The 24,459-nt window shown below is 39.3% G+C and overlaps 2 protein-coding genes across 5 annotated transcripts in view; both read right to left on the bottom strand.

Moving 5' to 3' along the window:
* chl1a (cell adhesion molecule L1-like a) overlaps positions 1-13,361 on the bottom strand; it is a 31,018-nt gene extending 17,657 nt beyond the window's left edge. For all 4 annotated transcript variants that reach the window (XM_069689022.1, XM_069689024.1, XM_069689023.1 and 1 more), the window contains exons 1-17: positions 13,233-13,361; positions 11,051-11,220; positions 10,464-10,572; positions 10,179-10,366; positions 9,590-9,712; positions 7,613-7,783; positions 7,255-7,293; positions 6,948-7,059; positions 6,672-6,853; positions 6,410-6,544; positions 5,477-5,617; positions 3,579-3,690; positions 2,701-2,864; positions 1,779-1,944; positions 1,126-1,250; positions 812-916; positions 181-378 (exon numbers count right to left, since the gene is read on the bottom strand). In XM_069689022.1, coding sequence (XP_069545123.1) covers positions 181-378; positions 812-916; positions 1,126-1,250; positions 1,779-1,944; positions 2,701-2,864; positions 3,579-3,690; positions 5,477-5,617; positions 6,410-6,544; positions 6,672-6,853; positions 6,948-7,059; positions 7,255-7,293; positions 7,613-7,783; positions 9,590-9,712; positions 10,179-10,366; positions 10,464-10,572; positions 11,051-11,132 — 2,152 coding nt within the window. In that variant the 5' untranslated portion in view covers positions 11,133-11,220; positions 13,233-13,361. The remainder of the gene's footprint in view (positions 1-180; positions 379-811; positions 917-1,125; positions 1,251-1,778; positions 1,945-2,700; positions 2,865-3,578; positions 3,691-5,476; positions 5,618-6,409; positions 6,545-6,671; positions 6,854-6,947; positions 7,060-7,254; positions 7,294-7,612; positions 7,784-9,589; positions 9,713-10,178; positions 10,367-10,463; positions 10,573-11,050; positions 11,221-13,232) is intronic.
* The window catches only part of cntn3a.1 (contactin 3a, tandem duplicate 1), a 284,181-nt gene that overhangs the window by 141,266 nt on the left and 118,456 nt on the right, over positions 1-24,459 (bottom strand). The gene's annotated exons all lie outside the window — the stretch shown is intronic.

Here is a 24,459-nt window from a genome sequence, read left to right as displayed (position 1 = left end):
GGCTTTTGAGAATCCAAAATATCTGCACCGCCTGCTGCTACAAAGTCATATTGCAAAGGTCTGTCTTTATGTCATGGCACCCCTCTGCACATTTCAAAAGAATTGTTAAAACTTGCATACTTTCACAATGGACAGATAACTGCAGCAGACAATGCTAATAAAAGGGGGAGTAAGTCTCACCAGCAGGGGGTGTTTCATGTCTCCCGGTGGGCAGACTGGGGGGTCCAGGTCCAACAGCATTTACTGCATACACTCTGAACTGATAGTTAAGGTGTCCGTGTAATGCCAGCTCTGCTGTTGCCTGGTTACCGACGACTTTCTGTAGCTCCTTCCACTTCCCAGGCTCCCATCGGCTCTCTTCATACTCCACTACAAATTCTGTGTGGGGAGGTGGCACATTTAGTTATCACACACTTGATAATCACAACTGCTGATAAAACATAAATTAGACTCCTGTGTTTTGTTGTAAGTGTTGATTGAAAGATTACACTTCTAGGACTGATAAATTAAATGTTTCAATATTCTGTTGAAAATGTGTTATTGTTTTTTCAGTGTTAAATGAGACTATTTTTTAACACTCTCATGTCTGTGAGTCTGAACCTGATGTAACTACACTGTAATACAGTCTAATTGTTTTGTAATTGTACTACAATTAACCAGAAATTGCAGCATTATCTAGTGTAAAGCGTAACATCTGAATGTACAAGTCTCTGGATAAATGTTGTTTCTTTATATATTATTTAGTTCCAATATCACCCCTTACCCCCCTTTTAATCTTCAGCTCTACTACTTCTTCTACATGAACGTATACCTATTACAGAGCTGTTGTGATCACTCCCGGGCATCCAAGACAGCTGGACATTCCTCGGATTCTGAAGTTCAGATATTTCTAAATTCTTTGGAGCATCAGGAACATCTGCAACACAAAATATATACAACAACATGAGATACTCAGAACATCTAGAGAATTTAGATACGATAATGAATAAATTACAGGCCTTACACAACATCTGAACCACAGTGTACTGTTCTGTTTTTCATTATTTATATCTGTCTACATTCTAAATCATTTCCAACAAAGTGTCATCAATACTAGAAAATACATTATTCATAAAACAATCTTACCCAGTACTGTGAGCAGTGCAGAGGCAGCGTCCTCATCTAAGCTTGTTTTAGCAGTGCATGTATATGTTCCCTGATCACTCAGGTTCACGTTCATGATCTGCAGCGTGCCACTCTGCTCAAAGTATCTGAATCATACGAGAACAGTTGTCAGTTGGAAAGTCGCTTTAATAAAGTACAAAGTATTCAGTGAGTATATAAAATACCTTCACCAGAGAGACAAAACTCCTTGACAAGTTTAATGATCTTAATAACAGAAAAGTTTTAAACAATTGTAGTTTAAACAGCCCAGACTTTTTTTTATTCAGTAAGTGCAGTAGTTCATGCCAAGGCCGAACTACCCAAACAAGTGCTATTAATACCTAACTATTAATTAGCATTTATTCATCTCAAAATAACCTATAACCAATCAAACAAAATGCTTCATAGGCTCCTTGGCAGAAGTAATTAATCAATTTATCAAGTGGACAAAAGACCAACAAAATCACTTGTCTTTGACCCTCCTCTGATCAGGATACAGAACAAAGCTTTTGGGACTTTTCATCCTGTTTATCTAGCACAGCATTAGCATACAGATTGAGACAGTGAACAAAGCCGCTTTAAACACAAACACCCCTGTAAACTAACGGAAACACTATCAAAGCGCAGCCAGTTACCTGGAATCTTCCTCAAAGGAGAGCGCAATCTCCTCCCCATCCTTCCTCCACACCACCTCAAAGCTGCCCTGCAGACTTTTATCATACTCTGCCTGGCACATCAACTGAGCTGAGGTCCCACTGATGATCTGCACGTCCTGAGGTGGACCCACTATTTTCGTAGGGTCTGGAGATAAAACACAAAGCCAGGGATAAAACCACATACATTAAATAGAAAGGATGATGATAATGTTTTATCAGGCTGAAGCCAACATTCATAATTCCTTCATGCCTTATATAAGATGTGAATCTCTTGAGTTGAGGCAACTTCTTTACTTCATAAATTAGTTTTTTCTGCTGTAACTGCCTCTGAAGGGAAATGAGTAACTGAAATTTTTATGCCGATCTGCATTCATGAAATGACCACAAAAATATATTTCTAAATATGTTCCATCACATTATTATTTATGAAGCATTTTATTATAACATCAATGAAAGATTAATTTTCTTTTCAGCATAAGTGTGTCTCAAAGGACCTCACAAAGAAAGACCAACTAGTTTTAGCGACTTAATTAATGACAGCAGAGTGTGTTGAAAAGAACTAAATTATAGCTTTAACGTTTTATGGAGACCATTAAACGCTGTTTTTGGTGAGTTGTTTTACAAGCTGGAGCCTTCTGCTTGACAAATGACCTGCAAAACTCAAACCTACCCCTCAGTTTTAAAGGTACTTGGCCGAGTGGTTGTAAAGTAACCTCACTTGTATTGACTACTTTAAATGTAAAGAGTGAGTTCACCTGAATAAAAAAGATAATTTTCTCTAACCCTAGTCTAGCTAAACTGATAAAACAGTGGAAGTGTTCATGTCAGTGAAGTGGCCTTTGTGTGCAATGACTACAACTACTGTTGCTTAAATAAAGGAGACATTATGTTGCTGAGTTACCTTTTACAACCAGCACAGCGTTGAGAGATGACATGCCTTCCATGTTACTGGCAACGCACACATATTCCCCACTGTCACCTTTCTCTGTACTCGTGATTTTCAATGATTGTCCGTTCTCAAGAGCAAAAAATCGTTCCCCCTTGATGACTGTCTCCTCTTTGGTCCTGGAAGATAAAGTTTTCATAATCTTTAAGAGAACTGATCCAACATCATAAGTGCAAATCAAAAGGTGCCCTTTGCTACAATTTCAACCTGAACTTTTTTTTAAAGTATATGGTGAGTATAAGATTTGAGCCGAGTTCATTTTCACCGTCATTTCAGGTGAAGATCTCTCTTGTGTGCAGTATATCATCTTCTGAATGTGGTGAGTTGGAGTAACTAAGTCAAAGCCAAACATGGTAAGCGTTGTTGATTAGATTGAAGTGATATATCATTTAATAGAATCAGAAGTGTAATCTTAATATTCAGTGTTTTTGTAGCATTCAGAGTATTTTGTCATGGACTGTTGGAAATCCTATTTCGCTTTTGTGGAACTGTAACGGAGCAGCAGTGGTAGTTAATAGGATTTAATTAGCCCAATTTCAAGGAGCAGAAGAGGATTATCTCATTAAACAGACATACAGTAAGTGTCAACATCAGTCAGAGTCATACAGACACCTGAAGCAGTGGGGATTTAGCATGACTCACTGGACTCACTGCTGTGAAATCTGTATGTGCTCTGGTTCATTCCGTAAAATGTTCAATTTAGGCTGTTTAAAATGGATATTGTAAAATCATTATTTTCTTGTGTTTAAAATAAGAAAGCAAGATCAGAATTAGCACCATGTATAAATTAACTACTGATATTTTTTGTTTGTTTACATATAGTTTCTACTCACCAATATATGTTGGATGGTGGAGAGCTGAAAACACTGCAGTTCAAGATGATATCCTGTCCTAATACCACAGCGTACTCATGGTAGTCCCTTGTCAGTATAAGAGGAGCCATATCTGAAGGCAAGGGGATAGAGCAGAGATTACACTAGCTCAAATGTCAAGGTATGTCAAGCAGAACAGATCAGTGAAAATACAGCTATAATTCAGACACAGATATGAGCAGCACAGCCTCTTGTAACACTACAAAATCATAATAACATTTGCAATGATTGTTACAAATGTAAAACTTATTAAAAACCCGGCAGATACATTTTGTCACCATTAAATTGAGTGGTTCACAGAAAAATACGAGTTAACCGAGTTATGTAAAGTGGCTGCAGTTCAGTCCAACGAGGCTGTAGAGCTGAAACAATTCCTCATTTAATCATTTAGATAATTGACAGAAAACTAACTTTTCCTTTTTCTTTTAGTATTAAATTAGTTTGAACAAATTACAGAAAAACAAAAGTGAAATTAAAATGCCAAGCAGGTTTATGTGACTTTCTCTGGCATTAATTAATGATTAATAAACAATAAAAAATAAAATCAATGAAAACAGTCAAATAATACATAAATTGATCATGACAATTATAATAATGCTTAGCTATAATGACAGATGGCCACAGAGGGCTGAACACAGTATGGTATGTTCAGACAGCATCATGATTATGTGCACTGCTGTGTTGTTTTGCATGTCAAAAAATTAATAGTTATTCAACATTGTTAAGATCACAAGGTTTCAGCTTGTCATACAATTAACGTTAATTAATTAATGTAATAGATACACATTTATCTATGACTATAAATAATATGGATAATGAACCCCCTAATTTTTTAGCTGTGCAGATGAAAAGACATGATGAGTTACAAAAGCAATTGGAACAAAAGCAGGCCGCCAGGTGACAGCATCTCTGCGTGGGTGTCTTTATTTGGTAATAATCCACTTACAATTACCTACGACTCCATTCAGGTAGTGACTCACATGCTGTAGGTAATATATCAACATGTAATATTAAGTGGTCTAATGGAAATAGGGGATGCAATCAATCTTGAATACTATTTGAATGCTGGTAGGAGATACTTGAGCGACATAATCTCAGAGAGGGATTTTTGTTCAAGGTATTATGATAAAAGCGGCTCTCGTGGCTCTGGAGGTAGACCAAGTCGTTCACCAATCACAGCCTTAGCTGTGTGATCCCATGTCCACGTCAAGTTAGTTAGCGAAGATACTGAACCCTGAAATTGCTCCTCATGGTCAGGCTTTGTCTTATATTGCAGCTCTCTGCCATCATTGTGTGAATGAGAAGCTATAAAGAATTTAACTGCTTTGACGATAAGCTCCAGTATACTTTCTAAAGAATATTACAACAAGTAGAAGATCAAGTCAGACTTCAGCTGAAGGAGAAAACTCCTCATTCATGCTAACAGGCAAATTATGAGTAGGCAGTTAACGTCTAAGTGTATCTAAGTTGCAAAAATGATGGAAAACAGTAGGAACAGCATGAAATCCTAAGGCTATTCAGCTGCTCGTGTAAGCGTTTTCTTCTTATTTATAGTGCCAGAAGAAAAGTCTCTATCACTATCAGTCAATAAGAAAAAGGACCTGAGTGAAATTTGTCATCCATTACTTAGATACGGTTGTTTACAGGCATTGTCTTGACAGGGTTACAAGCTAATTTAGGCAAATTGTAGCTGGATGACAAAGATGGATGAACCTCAGCATCTGAAGCCACTGCAAGATGTCTACGTCTCAACAAACACTTAACAGACGCAGGCATAAGTGAAGAGTGTCCACAGTGTGTCTGTTGTAAAACGTGTCCTGGCTGGCTGTGTAGGGAGAATGTTTTGTCATAGTACTTACTCAGGATCATGATGTTAACGTTGGTCAGAATACTGCCATGACTGTTGGAGGCTTCACACTGGTAGACGGCACTGTCCTCTGGTCTGGCCTTATGGAGCACCACAACGTCATCAATCACTCGCCTGTTATTCAGTGGTTCATCTGACAGCAACAAAGACATTAAAATCATCAGAACAGCACAACAAATATGTTTTTAAAGTAAGTTTAGGAGAATGACAAAAATTGTCTGGTTCCAGCTTCTGTAATGTTAAGAGTTGCCACTGTTGTATGTTTTAGAGAACTGTTTGCTGAATGTCTTTTGGTTTTGAAATGTTGCGCAGAGAAATCCACACATTTGAAACAGTCACTTCAGGTAAGTTATGATGGACATTTTCTGACATTTTATAAACCAAACAAATTAATAACACGGAGAAAAATGGCCTGCAGATGAATTACTAATTAAAATAATTGTAAAAAAAAAAATCCATAAATATGGTCCAATATCAATATTAATACACTACTATATACTTTAATCCAGTATATACATAATCAGGAAACATCAGCTCGTATAATAAACCCTCTGATATGTCAGTCAACCTTTTGACTACACCAAATTTACACTATGATGTTGCTTTTCCTGCTGAGAAATTCAATAATATTAGAAATAAATCATTCTTACCCTGACATCATAAAACTTGTTTTCATACATGGATAAGAAAAGAAGATTAGGGTTTTTAAAGGGATCGGTATATACTTTGATACAGCACACACTGTGTTTTAAATTGTGAAATGAAGTTGGCCTCATGAGCTCTGAACAACACCTTGCAGACACTTGCTTGTAACACTGAACTCCAGCTTCTGTGGTTGAAGTTTGGTATTGCTGCTCATTGTGCTGTCCTGCTGCCCAATGACAAAAGCTGAATTAAACCACAGCTCCAGTTTATTCTCACTCACCGCTGAAAATGTCTCCATTCCTCCTCCATGTTATGTCTGGTGGTGGGTTTCCACTAACCAAGCACTTGATGTGAACATCAGACCCAGTCACAGACAGCTGGCTCTGAGGAGGCCCTGTCAGCCACTTTGGTGGCTCTGGGAGATGTTAAGAAGAGCTTGTTGGTCGCAGTCAGAACAAATGCCATCCCTGTGTTAACAGCTTTGCTTGTGATGCAAATCCACCCACAAATACATGCATAATTGACTCCTTGTGTTTACTAACCTTCCACAATTACATCAAAGTAGTGGACAGCCTTTCCGCCAGCGTTTTCCGCGGTACACATGTATTTCCCCTGATCCCTCTCTTCCACAGCGGGTATGGTCAACAGCTTCTGAAAGTTCTTCAGTTTGATCCGATCAGTCCAGTCATCTCCCATTTTTATCCATGTTACGTTTGGAGTCGGACTATGACATCAGACAATAACATATTAATACCTGTAATAAATAATACACAGTGGTAATACGGTTGGAGTAGTGAGAATACAGAGTGTGCACATACGATCCTTCTGGTATACATTCGAGTTTCAGATCCTCTCCCTTCAACAACACCTTCACCGTCTGGACACCAGAGGGCAGCAGCAGGCTGGGTTTTCTCACCGGGGGGGCTTCAGCTGCATTGAACATAGGGAATAGTCTTTCTCACTGATATGCATTATTTTAATGAATGACCATTTAAACTACACACAAACTTTTTAGTCAGTCGGTTATCTGCAGGTTTTATCAACGTGCAAATCAACTGCATTGTTTGTTCACATAAAATGAAGCATGTTTTGATTTATACTGTGAAGGCTTTGAAGAACACTCACGGATTTCGCCACTGTCAGATGAGTCATTGTCGGGTTTTACTGGAACAAAAGCAAAGTACAGCAAACATAATATGGGTAGTGATAGTGATCGTTTGTTTTCACCAACATGTATTTCTCATTATACTGTCATTTTCTAGCGCACAAACATGACAAGGCAAGCCCTGCTTCTTGGTATGTAGTCAGGGAATATCCTGAATTTACCTGGAAAAACATCCAAATGTAATTTGCAAAAGTGAAGTGAGCTGTTTCTGTCTGCATCAGCTTCTCAGGTGGTTTTCTTATTTATGACATGCTGAACAAGTTAGCTTCAGTTTTTGGTATTTAGGTTAAAGCCACACAGATTATGTAAGAAACCTACAGCTCTTGACCACGACAGCCATGGCAGTTTTCTGGACAATGGTGCGAATTCTGGGGAAGGCAGCAAAGCAACAGTAATCCTGACGATTGTCTTTCTGCAAGGCATTAGAGAAGTACAGGTTGCCATCAGTTCCCATGGAAACCCTCTCATCCTGCTCAATGTGCTGGAGACCTGGAAAACAACATATTGGTATCAACAAGGTGTTATCAGAGTCAAACATGTCTAATTATAACACAAGTTTCCAAAATATATTTTAGCTGGTCAGAAAGCACAAATTGAACAGAACTTCTTCAATATATAGAGTGCATCAGTAGAACAACAGTAAAGGTCCTTTCAGCTGACATCAACAAAACTCGGGTTACATGATGAGTAGCCTAATATCCGATAGATGTTAATAGGAATGCCCTCAAGGGTTTCGTTGTATAGACTTGGTGAACTCATAAGTGCACTATGCCAGCATAGTTGGTTTATACAGAGCCATTATTTAAGAAACGGGTCAGTGACGCTCTGTGTCACTCGGTGAACAGAGCATGCACTGTATTGAACAGGTTTATTTAAGAACCAGCCTTAAGACATCTGTCAATGTTGAAGGCAAAGTTATATAAAACAAACAAAAAACATATTTCATTCTGATTTATGTCACATGACAAAAGATGGGTCACTACTACGAAGAGGGCTATATTTTTTGTTGTGGAGTGGATGCAGAGAGCTCAATGTTCTGCTGAGAGTGAAGACACATGCCATGTCATTTCGTCAAGATAGTATCTTGTTTCATGTTGGATGTATTTATTGTTGTGACAAATCATGGAAAGATAAAGGTGCAAAACTAAGACTCAAAATAGACTTCAATAGAATTTAAACCAAGAGCTGTGCACAAGTGTGTTTTCATTCATTCTGCCCTGTTCCCGTGGGCCCATCCTCCTAAACACCTATAGGCTCTAATGTTTTTCTTTCTGACATCAGTCATGTTTGTTGGAGGCGGTTAAGGACCTTCAAGGGGTTGTACAGAAAACTCATCCCCCATTGACAAAGCACTTCAGACAGAACTGAGGAAACCACAGTGAATCACTTTCTCTGGCAGCAGTGGAAAAACGGGCCCTGATGTGAGGTAACACGTGGGCCTCATGTGTATATATTTCTGAAACTGTTCTTACTGTCACTGCCATGTGCCTCCTCAAAATCCAAGGTGTCATCAGCCACTGTACTTCAATATAATCTGTGAGGATCTTCTGGAAGTTGTGGTGCAGACACAACTTCACACTATCTACACCGTCCCATGCTAATACACTGCACAGTCCAGTGACAAATAAATGAATCCTTTATAGATGTCTCACTTATGAGCAGTGAATGCACCATTATGTTTTAAACAAAGTGAAATAACACCTGAAATACTCTATGTTGTTGTCAGGGATGTTTTGTAATTTGCTGGAACAGTTGATCAGACCAATCTTGTGCTACAATTGGCCAGGTGTAAAGAGAGGTAAAAGAAGCAACTATTCCTTTTTTTCATCTCATGCACTCAAGTGTAATACCATGAATGTGTTTGAGCAGAGACTTTAAAAAATGATATGATGTATGTGTCCAAACTCTCACTATAACTGCAGGCTTTTCGCCCCATCTCCAAGAGTGTCTATTTGAAATATGAGCACTTCTGTGTGTAGACATGGCCAGGCAACACGTTGTATGCCTTCATAAATTCAAAGCTGGCTGAAGCCATTGCAATAGTGTTCATGGGAACACATGACCAAGTGCAACACAAATCAGGGATTGGACAGGCAAGACTGCATTGGTCAGCGAGTTTTTTGCCCTTCCATCCATGCATCAAGACAAAAGTGAAACAAAAAAGTGATGTTGGGCTTATGTCTTTAAAGTTGCAAAACATTAACTAATATAAGGATTTCTTTCTTTTTTTGACCAGCCAACAGACAGGCATACCCAACATATAAATTGCAAAAATTTAACAATTTTATGGCTTACTGAGAGACATCCAGTAGAGCTGACGAGGGGCTACACCTTCTGGAGGGTTACACTGCAGGATGATGGGCTCTCCCTCCTTCACAACAATAGGATTTAGTATTTCCTTTGGAAATTTAGGGGCACCTAATCAACAGACAGACATTGAACAAAATTAAACATTATCAGGATGCGATGACTTTCAAAAGCATAAGTCAGTAATTAGGGCACAAGCACCGCTAGTGCGAAAGGCCTATTGTTATCCAAGCGATTATTATGATTCTCTGTAAACAACTGCAACTTTCATGAGTTTTGAAGATGTTAAAGCTGCCAAAAAAAAGGCATTTATTTTTAAAGAAGAATAAGGAACGAGATCAAGAAAAATATTATAACTGCAAGGGGAATATACGAACCATCATGTGCTGCACGTCGGTGGCCCCGACCCGCTGGATCCACGACGTGCAGCGTGCGAGGGCCCGCATATCAAACAATTTACTTTAAGTTGTTTTAAAAGCTGCTAACGTTCATGCTTAGGCAGAGTGAACAGCTAAAAATACGAGCACACATTTTAACAACAGTTTTAATTTAATGTTATTATGGAAAGTTTACTTACTGGGAACTATGATCTTAATGTCCTCTGTCATGGCAGTCCCCAGCTTGTTCGACGCGTAGCATCGATATTTACCCTCGAACTGCCTGAGGTTCTTGTTGTGAAGCACAAAAGTGCCATTTGTGTAGTCTGTTTTAATTGTTGTGAAGTTTGAGGGGAAAAAGTCTTGGCCATCCTTTGTCCATCTGTATCTGTTGGAGTAAAATAGGTGGCAGGTTTCCATCACTGAATCATTTTTGTGCAAAGCTTTGACATTTGGTCAGATTCATGTCACTTGATGTCACTTACTCTGGTGGTGGGTTGCCCTCGGCGTCACACCTGACGGTAATGGTGTTGTCAAAAGGAAGTGCAATAATGGGACTTGGTGTGTGAGTTATTATGGTTGGAAGCTGCTCCACTATAATATGAAGACACACAAAATCAGCACGGAAATGTAAAATTTTAACACATTTTGTTTTGTGTTTTTCCTTTACCGTTTCCAATTCTTTCTTTATACTCTATATGAAGCTAAATGGTAAAGTTGTGTGACAGAATATGAACAAGTATGGTGCCCTGGAAAGGCGTTGACCTAAAATAGCATACCAGGACTTGAACAGCATTCTTAGGCCTAAACAAATAAAACCTTTGCTGTAAGGCTTGTCACTTAAACAATTTACTTTAAGTTGTTTTAAAAGCTGCTAACGTTCATGCTTAAGCAGAGTGAACAGCTAAAAATACGAGCACACAATTTAACAAATCTTATGTTACTTAAAACAAAGTGAGAGGAAATTACACATTACACTGCCTTCCATGTCAATTAAACCTGGTACACTGACTTTTTATGTTTAGCTAAGCACAAGTGAGCACTATCTTAAGCAGTTTCACATCACTCCTACCTTCCAGAGGGATATTGAGGCCTGTGGCCCTGGAGGTCAAAGCCAAAAGCAGAACGAGCTGCAGGCTCCCCGCCAACCTCATCACCCTCCACTAGTTAATGGAGCCACTTGAGATCAGGAGGTTGTGTGGCTCAACTGCTGTCACGGGGAATTTGTAAGGCACAGAGGACCTGGAGTGAGAACAACATTGGGAACATGTAATACATTTAACAATTTAACTCTGAAACAAAAAACAGTGACTTCCAACAATGGTCCGATAAGGGTCTTACATGCATCTGTTCTAATGACAGAAAAACAGCACTGAATGAACATCTCACAGGCAGTTGCTTTGCGCTAAATGGGTCGTAAATGATAACACATAATGTTGAAAACACACACTTTATACAACATGGCTGACAGCTAAGTGAAAATCAAGATCTGACAACATAAGAACCTGTTAGATACTGCAAATACTTCACAGTGTTTCTCTACAACAATCCCAGTTAAATATCCTTTCTGTTCTGTTTTGATCAAGATGTTTAACTCTTTAAAATTGCAACCATTATATTTTTTCTCAATTGCGAAAAAGAAAAACACTTTTAAAGTTCTGTATTGAGGCCCATTTCAAGAACTTGTGCCTAATTCATGCAGGATATCCTTTTGAAGACTCCAGCCATTTAACATCAGTTGTCCCTCATTGTTCTGATGTTGTAGCACAACACAGCAGAGCACTTGTCTGGAGATTACCCTTTGAACTGTAAAGCCTGGCTGGTGGCATCGCATGGGATGCTTACAGTAAACCCGACTGGCACAAAGGCTAAGCTGCTGTCTGCTACGATCGCTAGATCCAAGATGGCAGACTATAAATTGGTCTAAGCCCGTCAGTGTTTCACAGCTTAGTTCTCACATTGCTGAGACTGCGGTGGCAGCACTGGCAATGCCAAACGGGTTCACCCTCCAGCTAATCATGCTATCAGGAGAATGAAGGCGGGGAGCTCCAGCCGTCATACAGTACGCTGCTTAACAATGGCTGAGTGCTCCTCCGAGGTCTTCTCAGGACACAAGTCTGCATGTGTTCTCCCTTCTTCGTAAGAAAGGTTAATGTGGTAATTGTTATGGACTACATTCAGGATTAAGCCGCTTGAATTTAGAATCAATTAAACAAATTGGGAGATTATGGCAGAGTATTATTTACAATAGGGACTTTGTGATTATCTTCGGCGGGTTTGAATTGTAAACAAAGCTGTTTTGATGCTTGTTCCAGTGGAGTAAGCATATGCTTTCATGTTAAAGCTGTAAGCCACTCTCAATCTAGGCTGGTGCTAGTTTTTCTGCTGTGTCTCACACAGAGGAACACACATGCCTGCGCACACAGATAAAGCTTTGAATTAGTGACCACCTGTAGTACTCTTGTATAGCATAAGTAAAAACTTTAGTGACCGTGTTTAGATTTACATCACAGGAAGAAAACCCAACATCAGCCCAGCAGAGCCTGCAAAGTCCTTGTCAGGCAGGAGGACCACAGTCCTCCAGTGACATGATAAATGGGACCTTTTATCAAGACTTGTGCTGATCCTGACAACGCAGACATGATCAAACAAGCAACTTTCATTCATGTGCAGCGAATCCAGCGCCCTGCTGCACACCCAAGGAACTTAGTGGGTTAGGCAAATTACTGAGCTTTATGTGCACGTGGGGATCTGCAAACCTGCCACTTTAATGATAATGCAAACAAAGCTGACTCTGTCCGTTTTGAAGGCAAAATCCTCAGAGCGTAAGAAGGGGTGGAGTCCCGATGTAAACAGATAACAAAGCATGTCTTTTTGGAGCCAAGGGATATATTACCTGAACACATGGCAGATCACAGCCACAAATCTGCAGGGATTGTGCTAAGCCAATAGTTGGCCAGGGCTCGAAGAGTGTGACTACTACGCGACTAATCCTTGCCAACACACACTGTATACAATGATCCCATACACTCACTCCACCCCTTCTCCCTTCTTTAGTATCAAACTTAGTACCCCCCCCCCTTACACAAATTAACCACCTGCAGGCTATGTGTGTGTAGCTGCAAAGAATAGACTGCAAAGAAAGGCAGGAATGATCTCGTATACAAGTCATTCATCTTAAATACATACAGACTAAAAACAGAAAGTCTCAGGGACTAATAAAACAAACTTTTCACGAAGTTACCAATACTCACAGTTTTTTGAGTCATTTTACATCGCTAGCAGAGGCCCAAGGCAGCTGCACTAAAAATCCGTATAAAAGTACAGGACGGTCAGGAGATCATTCCAACAACTCTCTCTGAATCAACATCTCTGACACGTCCTTGCTCCTCCACCTCACGTTGCTCCCCTCCTGCTGCACAGACACGCCTCCCTGCCCGCCCCTCCACTCAAGTGGCCAAAGGAGCGACAGCAGACTCACTGAAGTGACATATGTCGCCAAAGCCTCTCACTTGGCAAAGAGGCTCTCTAAGCTTGTGACAATGACTGGGACAAAGGCCGCACTGCGGGAGCTTCTCAGTGAGCATTAAAGAATGGGTGCAGAGGAAGTACAGGCATGTCTCTCCTTCTCTCTGTCTCACTCTCTCCCTCGCCCTTTTTCCTTGATCCTTCCATCCTTGCCTTGCACAAACTATGCACGCCCATTTACACCCAGCTCCGTCTCAATGATTTTAATGCAATGCGTCTTTGGCCCATTGAAAAGGGAACGGAGTCATCTTCTGTCAGGAGGTCAGATCTTTTGTGGAAGTGTACTTTCATTTCCATGCACTTCTCCAGGGTATTGATTCATGAAGGCTTGAAATAGACATGATGGTGTTGATAAAAGAAATGATTTGGCTTTCCCTTTCCATCTTTTTTTTGTTTTGTTTTTTTATCCTCATTAAGCAAGCATAGTGTCTTATCTGGAGCAAAATAAAGAATGATTCAGTTCAGTCTGCATTTCTTGTTCAGCTACTCAAACAACTTAAATATCCCTTTTATGTGGAGGTCTCAGATGTTATCTATCTCCATTGCTCTCAATAGGCCTTGTTTATATTCGAAGGAGCAAAGCAGGGATTTGCAATGTGGATAGAATAACAGACTGTCCTGAGTTTGTTTCCAGATCTGCACTGCATTAGGAGTAATGGAGACTCTACCTACAACATAATTCCTTGAGGCTAATGGAGAAATAATGATCCCACCAATAGGTTGAAGAAGAAGAACTGATGTTCACTGTAGTATATTACAGTCTGAAATTAGCTAGCAAAAGCTCCTTAGTCATATCTAGGACATTTATAATGTCAGATCGAGTGAAATGTTCAAGAGAGAAAACAAGCTTAAGCTTAAGTCTGCTCAAATTTGATCTTATTTTTGTGGTTATTTGTAGATAAACAGTGACATAGACCAGAACTACTTTGTACTATTCTACTTTTTACTTTTAAATCAGTGAACGTTTCAGACGTGTCTACAATTCAGTCACTGTTGGTGCAGAATGGCACATAATTATGCACTTCATTTAAAACACTTGTAATCACCTCAATTGGACCTGTTCCATGTTTAAGAGAGCACGGTTCCTGTAAACATCCTGTAAAGCCTTAGAGGCAAAACCTCCAACAGACTTGCACGTTCACTCAAACCTTCACATGCAATGCAAACATGTGCAGAAACGATTAAGAGAAATACAAAAGCAGCATGGCCAAACATACATTGTCCAGTCAAGTAAATATATCAAGAGTTACCTCGCTATGCTAGGTAGGAACTGGGACAGAGCCCAAAGAAAATAAGAAAAATTTGTCTAGAAATGCAACATAACACACTAAATTAATCTAACACACATTTTATAATAGCATATGCTACTTAATATGCTTTTGACCTGAAATATCCAACCGCAGATTACATATTTCATTGTTCTGTGCGTGTGTTTGGGAAATACAGAATATGACAGTTCTATTCGTCAGACTTTTGTGTGGAATTTCGAATTTTCTCTTTGCCTTAGATATACTGTATGCTAAGTATTTCAGCTTTTGCCATTGAAAAAGCCCAAACCATAGACTGTATATAAAAATAGATGAAGCATTTTGGGTCTGAAAAGTGAAGCCAATGGAAGTGCCATAAAGTGCAATACCACTTCATCATGAAACACAAAGTCAATAATTTTTTTAGTTTTAGTGTCATTTTCTAAAGTTGCTCCACCTGATTACTTGTCTGGCGGCCTATTTGAAAAAAAAAAAAAAAAATCACATAACAAATGTAATATTAGGCATTAACAAGAGATACATTTGGGGTGTGTCTGCTTTGAGTAACATGTCTAGGGTGCAGTTAGATTTCTGCTATAGAAGGGCATGTCCTTGGGTTTCCAGTCAGATGCACCGCTCGCTCCTTCCCAGCTTGTGCACATATGATCACTTCTGGCGCAAAAAAACATGTTGGCAACAACCGAAAGGCCAGACTCATGCAGTTCACAAACCAAAGGGTCATGTCACAGTAGCTTACTGTTTCCACTAAAACTCATACTAGACTGGACAGGACCAAAAATGTACCGTTTAATGTTGTAAACTAAGAAAACATAACAAATGAAAATATAAAAAATGGGCATATTTCAGCTTCAAACTTTCAGCAATCTAAATTGACCCACTACAAATGATTCAGATGGCTGAGGACACCTTAGCTCACATTGAAATGAAATCAAACAATATTCCAAGAGAAAGGACAGGAAATGGTTTTAGGATCTCATGACCAGTTTCATTGTGTTTGTGAATTCTAACTTTGTGTCTTCACTAGAATCTCAATCCCCTGCGGGTATTCACAATGGCTTGCCCCACCCTATCATTTTGTAATGATGCATTTTCTACACAATAGTCCTTGCCTCCAGTCTGATAATTATAAGTCCTTTGCTTCCGACATTATGTTGGGCTAAAATATATATATAGTAATTAAAAAATATTTTCCAAACAAACTTGCATAAAGCTTGACATACTGAAACATGAGAAGACTAGGTTGAAATAAATGTAAAAATCACAACAACATCTGAAGTGGTAACCTCACGACTCTATTGGACAATCAAAATCACAATGGAACAGATTTCAGTGAGTGTTATAATAAGCAAGACTATCAATAGTCTATTAACAGAAGTAGACATACAAGTGCACATATAAAAGAATGACAAGCTTTGCTGTCAACAGAGACAATGACAGCTATGACAGAGGTCTCTCTGATTGTCCACAATCATCTGAGAGGAAGTAAACTAACCCCAGACAAACTCTACTCATGAACAAATAATACAGCATTTTTGCAAATATAACTTTTCACCTGATGACTTCGTATAAACAAAGTACACAAACCAATTGAAACGCAATGAGTTGGGCTAGTACTACAAGTCTCATTCCTAAAATTCCGTACACAAATGTATAATTAAGTCAGTTTTATTGGCTGCTCCAGAAAACCTCCCATCCGTGTGTTCAGGCTGATGAGTATGCAGTAAAATGTATTACAACTGCTACATAATCCAGGTGTCATTAATTTCATGCTGGTCTACAGAAATGGGGAGAGAGAAGCAAAAACGTCACACAATAATAAACAATAATGGTAATGTGTTTGAATGTGTGCCTGAGACAACTGCAATTTGTGTTTGAACTTACTGATGCTGTTATTGTGCACAAATTTAGCTCATCATTTTTACTCTGTAAATGCCCGCTGATTACTTTTACTTTTATTGTTTGCTGGACTCCTATCTATATCTTACTGATTAAACCAAATACAGAGATAAGTGTCAGTAGCCAACTCATTCAGGACAGTATTGAATTCGTATCCGTTCGTAAAAACAAACTACAAAAACACAGCCCATCTTTATAATCTATACCAATGAGAGATATTTTCAGTAATGTTTAGATTAAGGAATTCAAAAAACAACTATCGTGGAAAAACACAAGACGACATCATTTGCACCAGGCTATGACACAATGTAAACATGAGTGATGTCTAATATGGGTTAAAACACCAACTGCATGTTTTCCCTTCAAACAACCCTCTACTCCTGCCCTTACCTCTACGGCCTGCATATCTTTTCCGTCATGACTTGTCGGTGCCTTAACGTGTGCGTTGTTTCTGTTACATGCCCTCGAGCGCTTTGACAAGCTACTCATCATGTGTGCCTGGAATTCACCTAAACAGCTCTGTGACACACACCAGTCGCAGCTACATCTAACCTGTGCTTCCAGTATTATGTAAAGAGGCAGGGTCTTTACGCTTCTACAATGTGTACAGGCATAACAGGTTTAAATCAAAAGTGTGTAGCAGCTGACATTACAAAGCCTTAAGAAACCTGTAAAGCATACGCAGGTGTGTGGTTAGTGAGAGGTAACTAATATCAGTGTTTCAATACATGTCCTGTTCCAGTTTTTTTTTATTCACACAGACAGTTTATTTTGCCTGTCATCGATATTTACAACTGATTTGGTTTTAAATTTAAACTCCACATGGGTTTTTAGGTGATTAACATGCAGTTTCATTCCTCCATCATCGAATGTTAATTTAACTTAAGACCACATGTTCTGTGTGGCAGTTTGTGGACGTGTCATTCATCAAAGCGCCGTGAAGCTTGTTTGGTTAGGGTTAAATGCTTCTTTCATTGGAACACAGTGATTGACATGCGAAGAGCTGCCTCACTTACAGGAGCTAGCCTGGCACGCAAATGCGTGGCACGCTATGTCAACCACAAATTCCAAATACACATGACACAGATTGGGGATTGGGGATTGGGGATTTCCTGTGCAGTTTCTATCCTACACCAGTCCTTCAGGCTATTTTAAAAATATTTCATCCATAATAGGAATGTGTTAAGATAATAAATTATTACACAACCTAAATTTCAATGAGTAAAAAAGTCAAAGTCCTCTTACTCACAGAGGCTACAAAACAACATGAATCACTATTGAAATATGTCCCTCTCTGTTGTGGAGTAACAAAGAGTGGCATTCAGGAGCTTAATCGGTTTTCCACAGTCAGCAGCACAGAGAAAGAGAGTTTGGAGACAAGCAGTCACACTCAGCTTCCTCCCTACAAACACCGAGGGCACGAGAGGACCTCTTCACACCTTCCTTCACCCTGACACATTGTTCATCACTGTTGCAGAGTGGCAGATAAGGGAGCAATGCTGTGCTCTCTGGTCTGAACTAAGCTGGTAATTAGTTTACGGGATAATCTTGAAGGCCTTAAGTGCCATTTAGTTGGGTTGGTAAAGTCTTTTTTAAGACGCCAACGAATGGAAGAATTTTGGTTTCAAAGGTGTTTTTAAAGATGCAGTCCTTCAGTTTTTTCACTTAATTTGCACAACTCCTAAATTGAAGCTTCAACATTTTGTAGGATAACAGCTTTTAATATCTGTCGGATAACAGCTCGGTTTACAAGTACTACTGTAATTAATAAAAGTTATAATAATACTAACATCAGTATGTTTTTGTCAACTTCTCTTAATCCATGTACTGTATTAAGAAATGGGAACTAATTTTGGGTGTCCGGGAGTTCCACACATTTTCTTTAAAATGTTGGTGATGGAAAGACCGCATTGTTTACACTCACATCCCAAACTATGTTCTGCCATTTCATTTAAAACTATGATTTCTGTGTGTTCGTTATGTAGCTGCTCAGGGCAGAGGACCTATAAATACATCACCGGCACTGTGTGTGTGTCTATTTCTGTGCAGGATTAGCTCCAGTAAGACGACACTAGTGACAATCACGTTTTTAATCAAAATGCATTCTTCTTGGAGCGTTTTGGGGTTTGTGTGTCCACAATTTGCAATACACGTATTGTCATCGCTTATTCTTTAGATTGTTTTGTTTAGTTGATAAAGTGGGTTGTGATTGGTCTACTGATGGAGTACACACAGAAATACTTAAGGATTCATTAATCTAATCAACAGCAGCTTGGAAGAGCTCCAACAGAAAAAGTACTGACGCATCACCTCAAAGCTAAATCTGCCTGGTCTTGTAGTGTGCACCCACTATTGTAAACACTGTGGTTACCCACCCTGCCTTTTAAACACCAAAAACATAGTTGGCGGTTGTCAAAAGAGCGATTACCCTGTCGCATGTAAAAAAAAACTAATTTGAGTCTCTCTTAAAATGGCTTTCACCTCCAGCCTTCTTAGTCAACGCATGAAAAGGAGGAAGAGTAATCTTTCTTCTATAACATCAGTTTGTCCGGTTGAAAAGAGTCTGAGAGGACTTCAGTTACTGAAAGGAATCATGCATAATCTTTTAGATTTCCTCGCTGTACATTAACACCCCCACCACCAGCAAATAAATCTACAAAAATAATGTCTGTGGCATGTGGACATAATTTACTGGTCCGCCTCCTCTTGATGAGCTGGTAAATTGGTTTTGAAACATCCGCTGCAACATGTCAAGAGGAGAAGGCTCATGACTCACATCAGAGTGCTCCCATGAAACTTTTCCTCAAACGATTATATTTGCAGCATGCTTTGACAAGGGCTCACAACATGAGTCAGATGAATGCAACTTTTTGTGTTACATTGAAAAACAGATATGAATGGAGCCCTGACTTTTAAAACTGCAGTGTGTAATGAATAAAAGAGACCAAGGACACTTCAAGTCGTGTTATCATCCTCATCTCCTACTTTATATTTAATTATCAAGTTCAGCCAAAGAGTGATGGCGGATAAACTGCGCTACGTTGACAGCATTAGAGGCAGCTGAACAATTTGATGGACTGTTTCAGAAAAGTGACTATTTCCTCATTGTTTTCACCTGGTTTGCACTTAATCTGTTACATAAATGCTCTGGTTCAGAGCCAGTGGCACTTAAGGAGATTCATCGCCCTGGTAGGTCTAAATTACTCTTAGGACAAGTACCATAGGAGTTGTACCTTGCATCACCCTGTGTGACCATTAGCGTCACTGCTGTCTAACACAGGCCCATGACAGCGGTACCCCTGTGAAAGTGTCAGGCCCTTGCTTCATTAGCATTTTTGGAACACCATGAATTAAAGTGTTTGTTCTGGTCTGTGCGCCCAATTGAAAGGGTCCATTAAAGAATGTTTTATGGGCTCCTCTGTGTTAGGTCGGAAGTTTTGGAGCTAGTGTTTGGAGGAAAGAAAGAAAAATGTTCTGAGCAACACAGTGGCCCGGATCAATCCATATGCTGATGATAGACTGCTTAATAATTTTGAGAATGTGGACAGGTGCGTCACATAAGAAGTGACAACTTCAAACAGGTTAATAAATGTTTCAAGACAGACACTAAACATATTGGCAGGCTGTGATTAAACTCAGAGTGTCTGGTCTTAGATTCAGAGCCAAGTATCTACCAAGTATCTATCTATTGCAACATGCCTCCTGGCAACTCTTCTGACTCACAATTCTCAAAAACAAAAATTTCTCACACAATGGTGTGACCGGGCATAAGAACGATATTCAAGTATTGCAACACTTTCTTAAGACTTTCAAAATAACAGAACATGTCTGTTACTGTAAAGAAAGAGAGAAATGTAATAATACTAAAACGTTTTGTTTTTAAAAGTTCTACAGAATGAATCTTCTCTATTTCCACTAACCACACCAGCAACAAACAAGTTTTGAAAATGATGTTACTACTGCCATTACATGGTTTTTTTCAAGATGTGTTCACTTCAGGTAGAAAAAAGCCCTGTTAAATTTAGGAAAACAGTAAATAACTCGTTGCCACTGAGCTAAAGACAGAGTTGTAGTTAGAGTATTAAAACGAAAATGAGGTGTCCAAAAAAACACAAAACTGCAAAAGAATGCCACGAGGCTTCTCCTCCGTCCAATATTTTTTTAAATGTATCTATGAGTGCACTGTCACCATTGTGCCATGGTCATGCGCCACAGAAAAAGTTTGAAGTTCATTTTATTCATACATCATTCAGTTAATTTGACCAGAGACCTCAAATAGAGCGGAAGAATTGTTGCTATGGTTACCAAGTTTGACAACCCTATTTACATGTTAGCCATATCCCCATACAGTTTAAACAGAACCGCAGGCCTAAAAGATGAAGGTATTTTCTGTGACCAGGGGGTTCCTAAAAATTTTTTTAAGTTTGTTGGAAGAAATTTCTCCACAATAAAGTAATAAATTCAGTCACCTAAAAACAATATTTATCTGCCTGTCTTGTATTTATCTACTCACTGGAAGTAAGCATTTCAGACAAGCAGTGAGATACCAGCTGATTTTCCAAAACCTCCTCATGGTCTGATGGTAATACAAAGATGCATATCAACACCTGCTGAAAAGGTAGCCTTGGATACTATCACATACAAAGTTTTGTGGAAGATTACTGAGAGCAAGGTTGTGACCCTGACAAAGAATGAAGTTAGTGAGAGCGAGAGACAAAAACAGACAAAAAGCACGGGTGGCGTGGGGGGTTGTGGGGGATGTGGGGGGCTAGGCGAGGAGAGAGTTTTGTGGGTGATATCTATGGCACAGGAGAGAGAATTCCATGGGAATTTGGCTCATTAGCATATGAATAAAATTCCATCAGCGGGAAAAGACAGACACCGAGTTCAGAGCCTGTTGTTAGGAATACCAGCAGTAGATGAGTAAAATTATTGCAGTGAGCGTTGCGGTCAAAGTTAATCCTCGCATGGTGTACCACAAATGTAGAGCTGAGGATTTCAGAGACCCGGGGAAAATATAATAAATCAACATATTTTACCAGGACGCACTGTGGAAATCAAACAAGCTTGAGCCCTTTTATAATGAGTCCATCATGGGAGTGAAACTCTGATCATTAGAGAGGCTTCAGCTTCTCATGGTTAAATGATGCTTTAAAATAAAATCTGCTTTAAGGTTATATTTCCAACAGGTGAGCTAATTGAATCCCATCTTTGCATGACTTCTCTTTGTGCTCATCAGTTTGATCATTTAATTGCAATGCATAGCAAATTCCTCAATTAGTTAACTGAACAGAAAATGTATTGGCACCTGCTCAGATAGTTGAATAATTGTTTTAGTCATTTTCAAGCAAGAATTTAAACCTTTGATGGATCCAGCTTATATTATTAGTTTAGACAAGATATTTGAATATGATGCTCTAATAACAGGCATTTTCACTTAATTTATTGCATTTAATAAAAAAAATATATATATATATCCCAAAACAAAAAACATATTAATCAGCAATGGGGAAAAAAAAAAAAACCTTAAGTTTCCACTACAATAGTACAATGCTGCTTACATATGCTAAATAATGTAAATGGTAATCAAATTCTGTATGTAATCCACTGGTATACACTTTGAGTACACTTTGATGATGAAACTCATCAACTTTTATTTAAATAAAAACATGAGTTCAAGATATTTAGTTTGTAATTCAGTATTTTCCTCAAAATTGCATTGCAAGTTCCACTTAAGTAAACAATCGAAAGAGTTCTTCCACAAATGTCCACTTTATAAATTTTAGAAAATTTAGAAAGCAGAGAAAAACAAACTCTACACAGAGACATGTTTGGAGCCTGCTTTAGTCTTTCATTAGTGGTGGGAACCTGTACTGCTTTGAAACGGGGGAACATGTATGAGCATGGAAGTAATGTGTCATAGTCAAATTCTTCACTCCTGTCTGACAGAAAATATCTCACCTTTATGTTTCGACAAACACGTGCCTGCTGCACAGTCAGATTCAGCTGTGATTATGGGACATGCCCTGATTTTGGTGAAGTCTATCTGAATTCGCACACCTCTCTGCAGGTTCCAGGACCAACACAAAACAGAGTTTGCAGTGATCCAGTGACAAAGCTGCAGGAGGTGACCACACATAGAGAGGATGTTTACCTCATAGTCTGGCAACTGGGACATGCTGTCACAGGCAACAAGGCGATGCGCTGTAGATGTCAGAACTTATTTCTGTACTTCTGCTTCAATGTGAGTGTTTGTCCTGAAAGAGGGAGCTTAACAGTGAGAGCACTGTTCAAAGGCAAGAGCCCAGATGAATGCTGTGAAGAGCATTACAAGTGCCAACAAACCATGTTCCTCACTCACTAGGCGGAATGCAACGTATCGTCAATTGGATTTGCCCAAAAAGCTCCTGAAAGTGCAGCGCAGGGGGTGGATGCAGGCTGAGGGCAGCATACGTGACCACCCTCAAAGCCAGATCATCCCGCTCTTCATGTGCTCAGACGGGGCAAAGTTATTTGTGCCCCCTGTGTGAGGCGTTGATTTCACCGAACATTTGTCGGCGGGAGCGGTCACGACCTTTGCTCTTGGTAGTTAGGGACCGACGGAGCTAAGGGGCAGAAAGCCAGACACCATGGAAACAAGAATGCTGGTATCTATCCTGGAAAAATGTACTGAGATTGTTTAAGGACATCTCCACTGAGTAAAATCCTATTCCCTTCACTTGTGAAAGTTTGATGCTTAACGAAGCTTTCAACAAATGTGTAAAAAGGCACCCAGGATGTACCGGCTGAAGACGCAATTGTTTTCTGGCGTAAGTCCCTCTATTTTAAACCACAGTGTTTAGCGGGGGCGAGTTCCTGTGTCAGTGACTCCTGTAAATATTTCACGAGCATTCCAAAAGTGGACTGGCTGTCCTCGGAGCAGAGCAATAAATCCCCTCCACCAAATACACACGGTGATGCTTCAGCTTCTCTTTTCATGGTCATCTTGTGATCAAAGCCAACCAAGCATCATTAAATTATTGAGCGAGAGAGTTTGGAGGGTATGTCCTTTTACGGCCCAAAAGCAGGGGAGTCACAACACAAACTAACACTCACAGCAGTAAAGACCATGGGAACGACACATCAGAACCACCTGCCATTCTTTATCAAAAGTAAAAATTCTCCTTTAGATTCTGTTCATTCATTTGTTTTCTACAATGGGCTGTGTGCGGATCGTGGCTGGGCACTGTGGTAATGGATACTGGACCAAATCCAGTTTGCGCAGAAAAACATTTGAGCATGTAAATATCAATTATGACCCTATGTTTTCTGACAGCTGGTATCTTCATTCTCAAGAGCACATTCAGCAGCACGCAGACTTCTTAATTTATTAATGTGTGCGTTATTCTCAGATTATCACCTTAAACGGTATAAACTGTTAATCCACATGGCTGCTTTCTTTGAGACAAATGATATGTAAAATATGTGAATACTGTGCTTCTCTGGAAATGTAAACAGAATTTCTTTCTCAGATCCCTTCTTTTCTGCAGGAGTGGGACTTATTTTACAGCTCTTTCCATTAACATTAAAGCACTCCCTGCATTTTGTTTCCCTCAGCCCACTGATTGTTTGTAGTGTTTTGTGAATGATATGTCTGTTAAATTGTAGTGTGTAATTCGGAATATATTAGTTTACATTTTGTTGTTGTTCCTAGAGAGCTTTGCACATTCCATAATTTAGCATTTCATGCCTGTTTCCAACATAAATTCTACGCAGTGATGAAAAACCTTTAATTTCACAATGCTAAGCA

Source organism: Brachyistius frenatus, unplaced genomic scaffold (assembly GCF_029030835.1).
Source record: "Brachyistius frenatus isolate BFR_SWC_R1_liver_20210118 unplaced genomic scaffold, ASM2903083v1 Contig_6, whole genome shotgun sequence".
In the NCBI taxonomy this organism is placed as follows: domain Eukaryota; kingdom Metazoa; phylum Chordata; class Actinopteri; family Embiotocidae; genus Brachyistius; species Brachyistius frenatus.
This window is presented reverse-complemented; position numbering and strand designations above follow the sequence as displayed.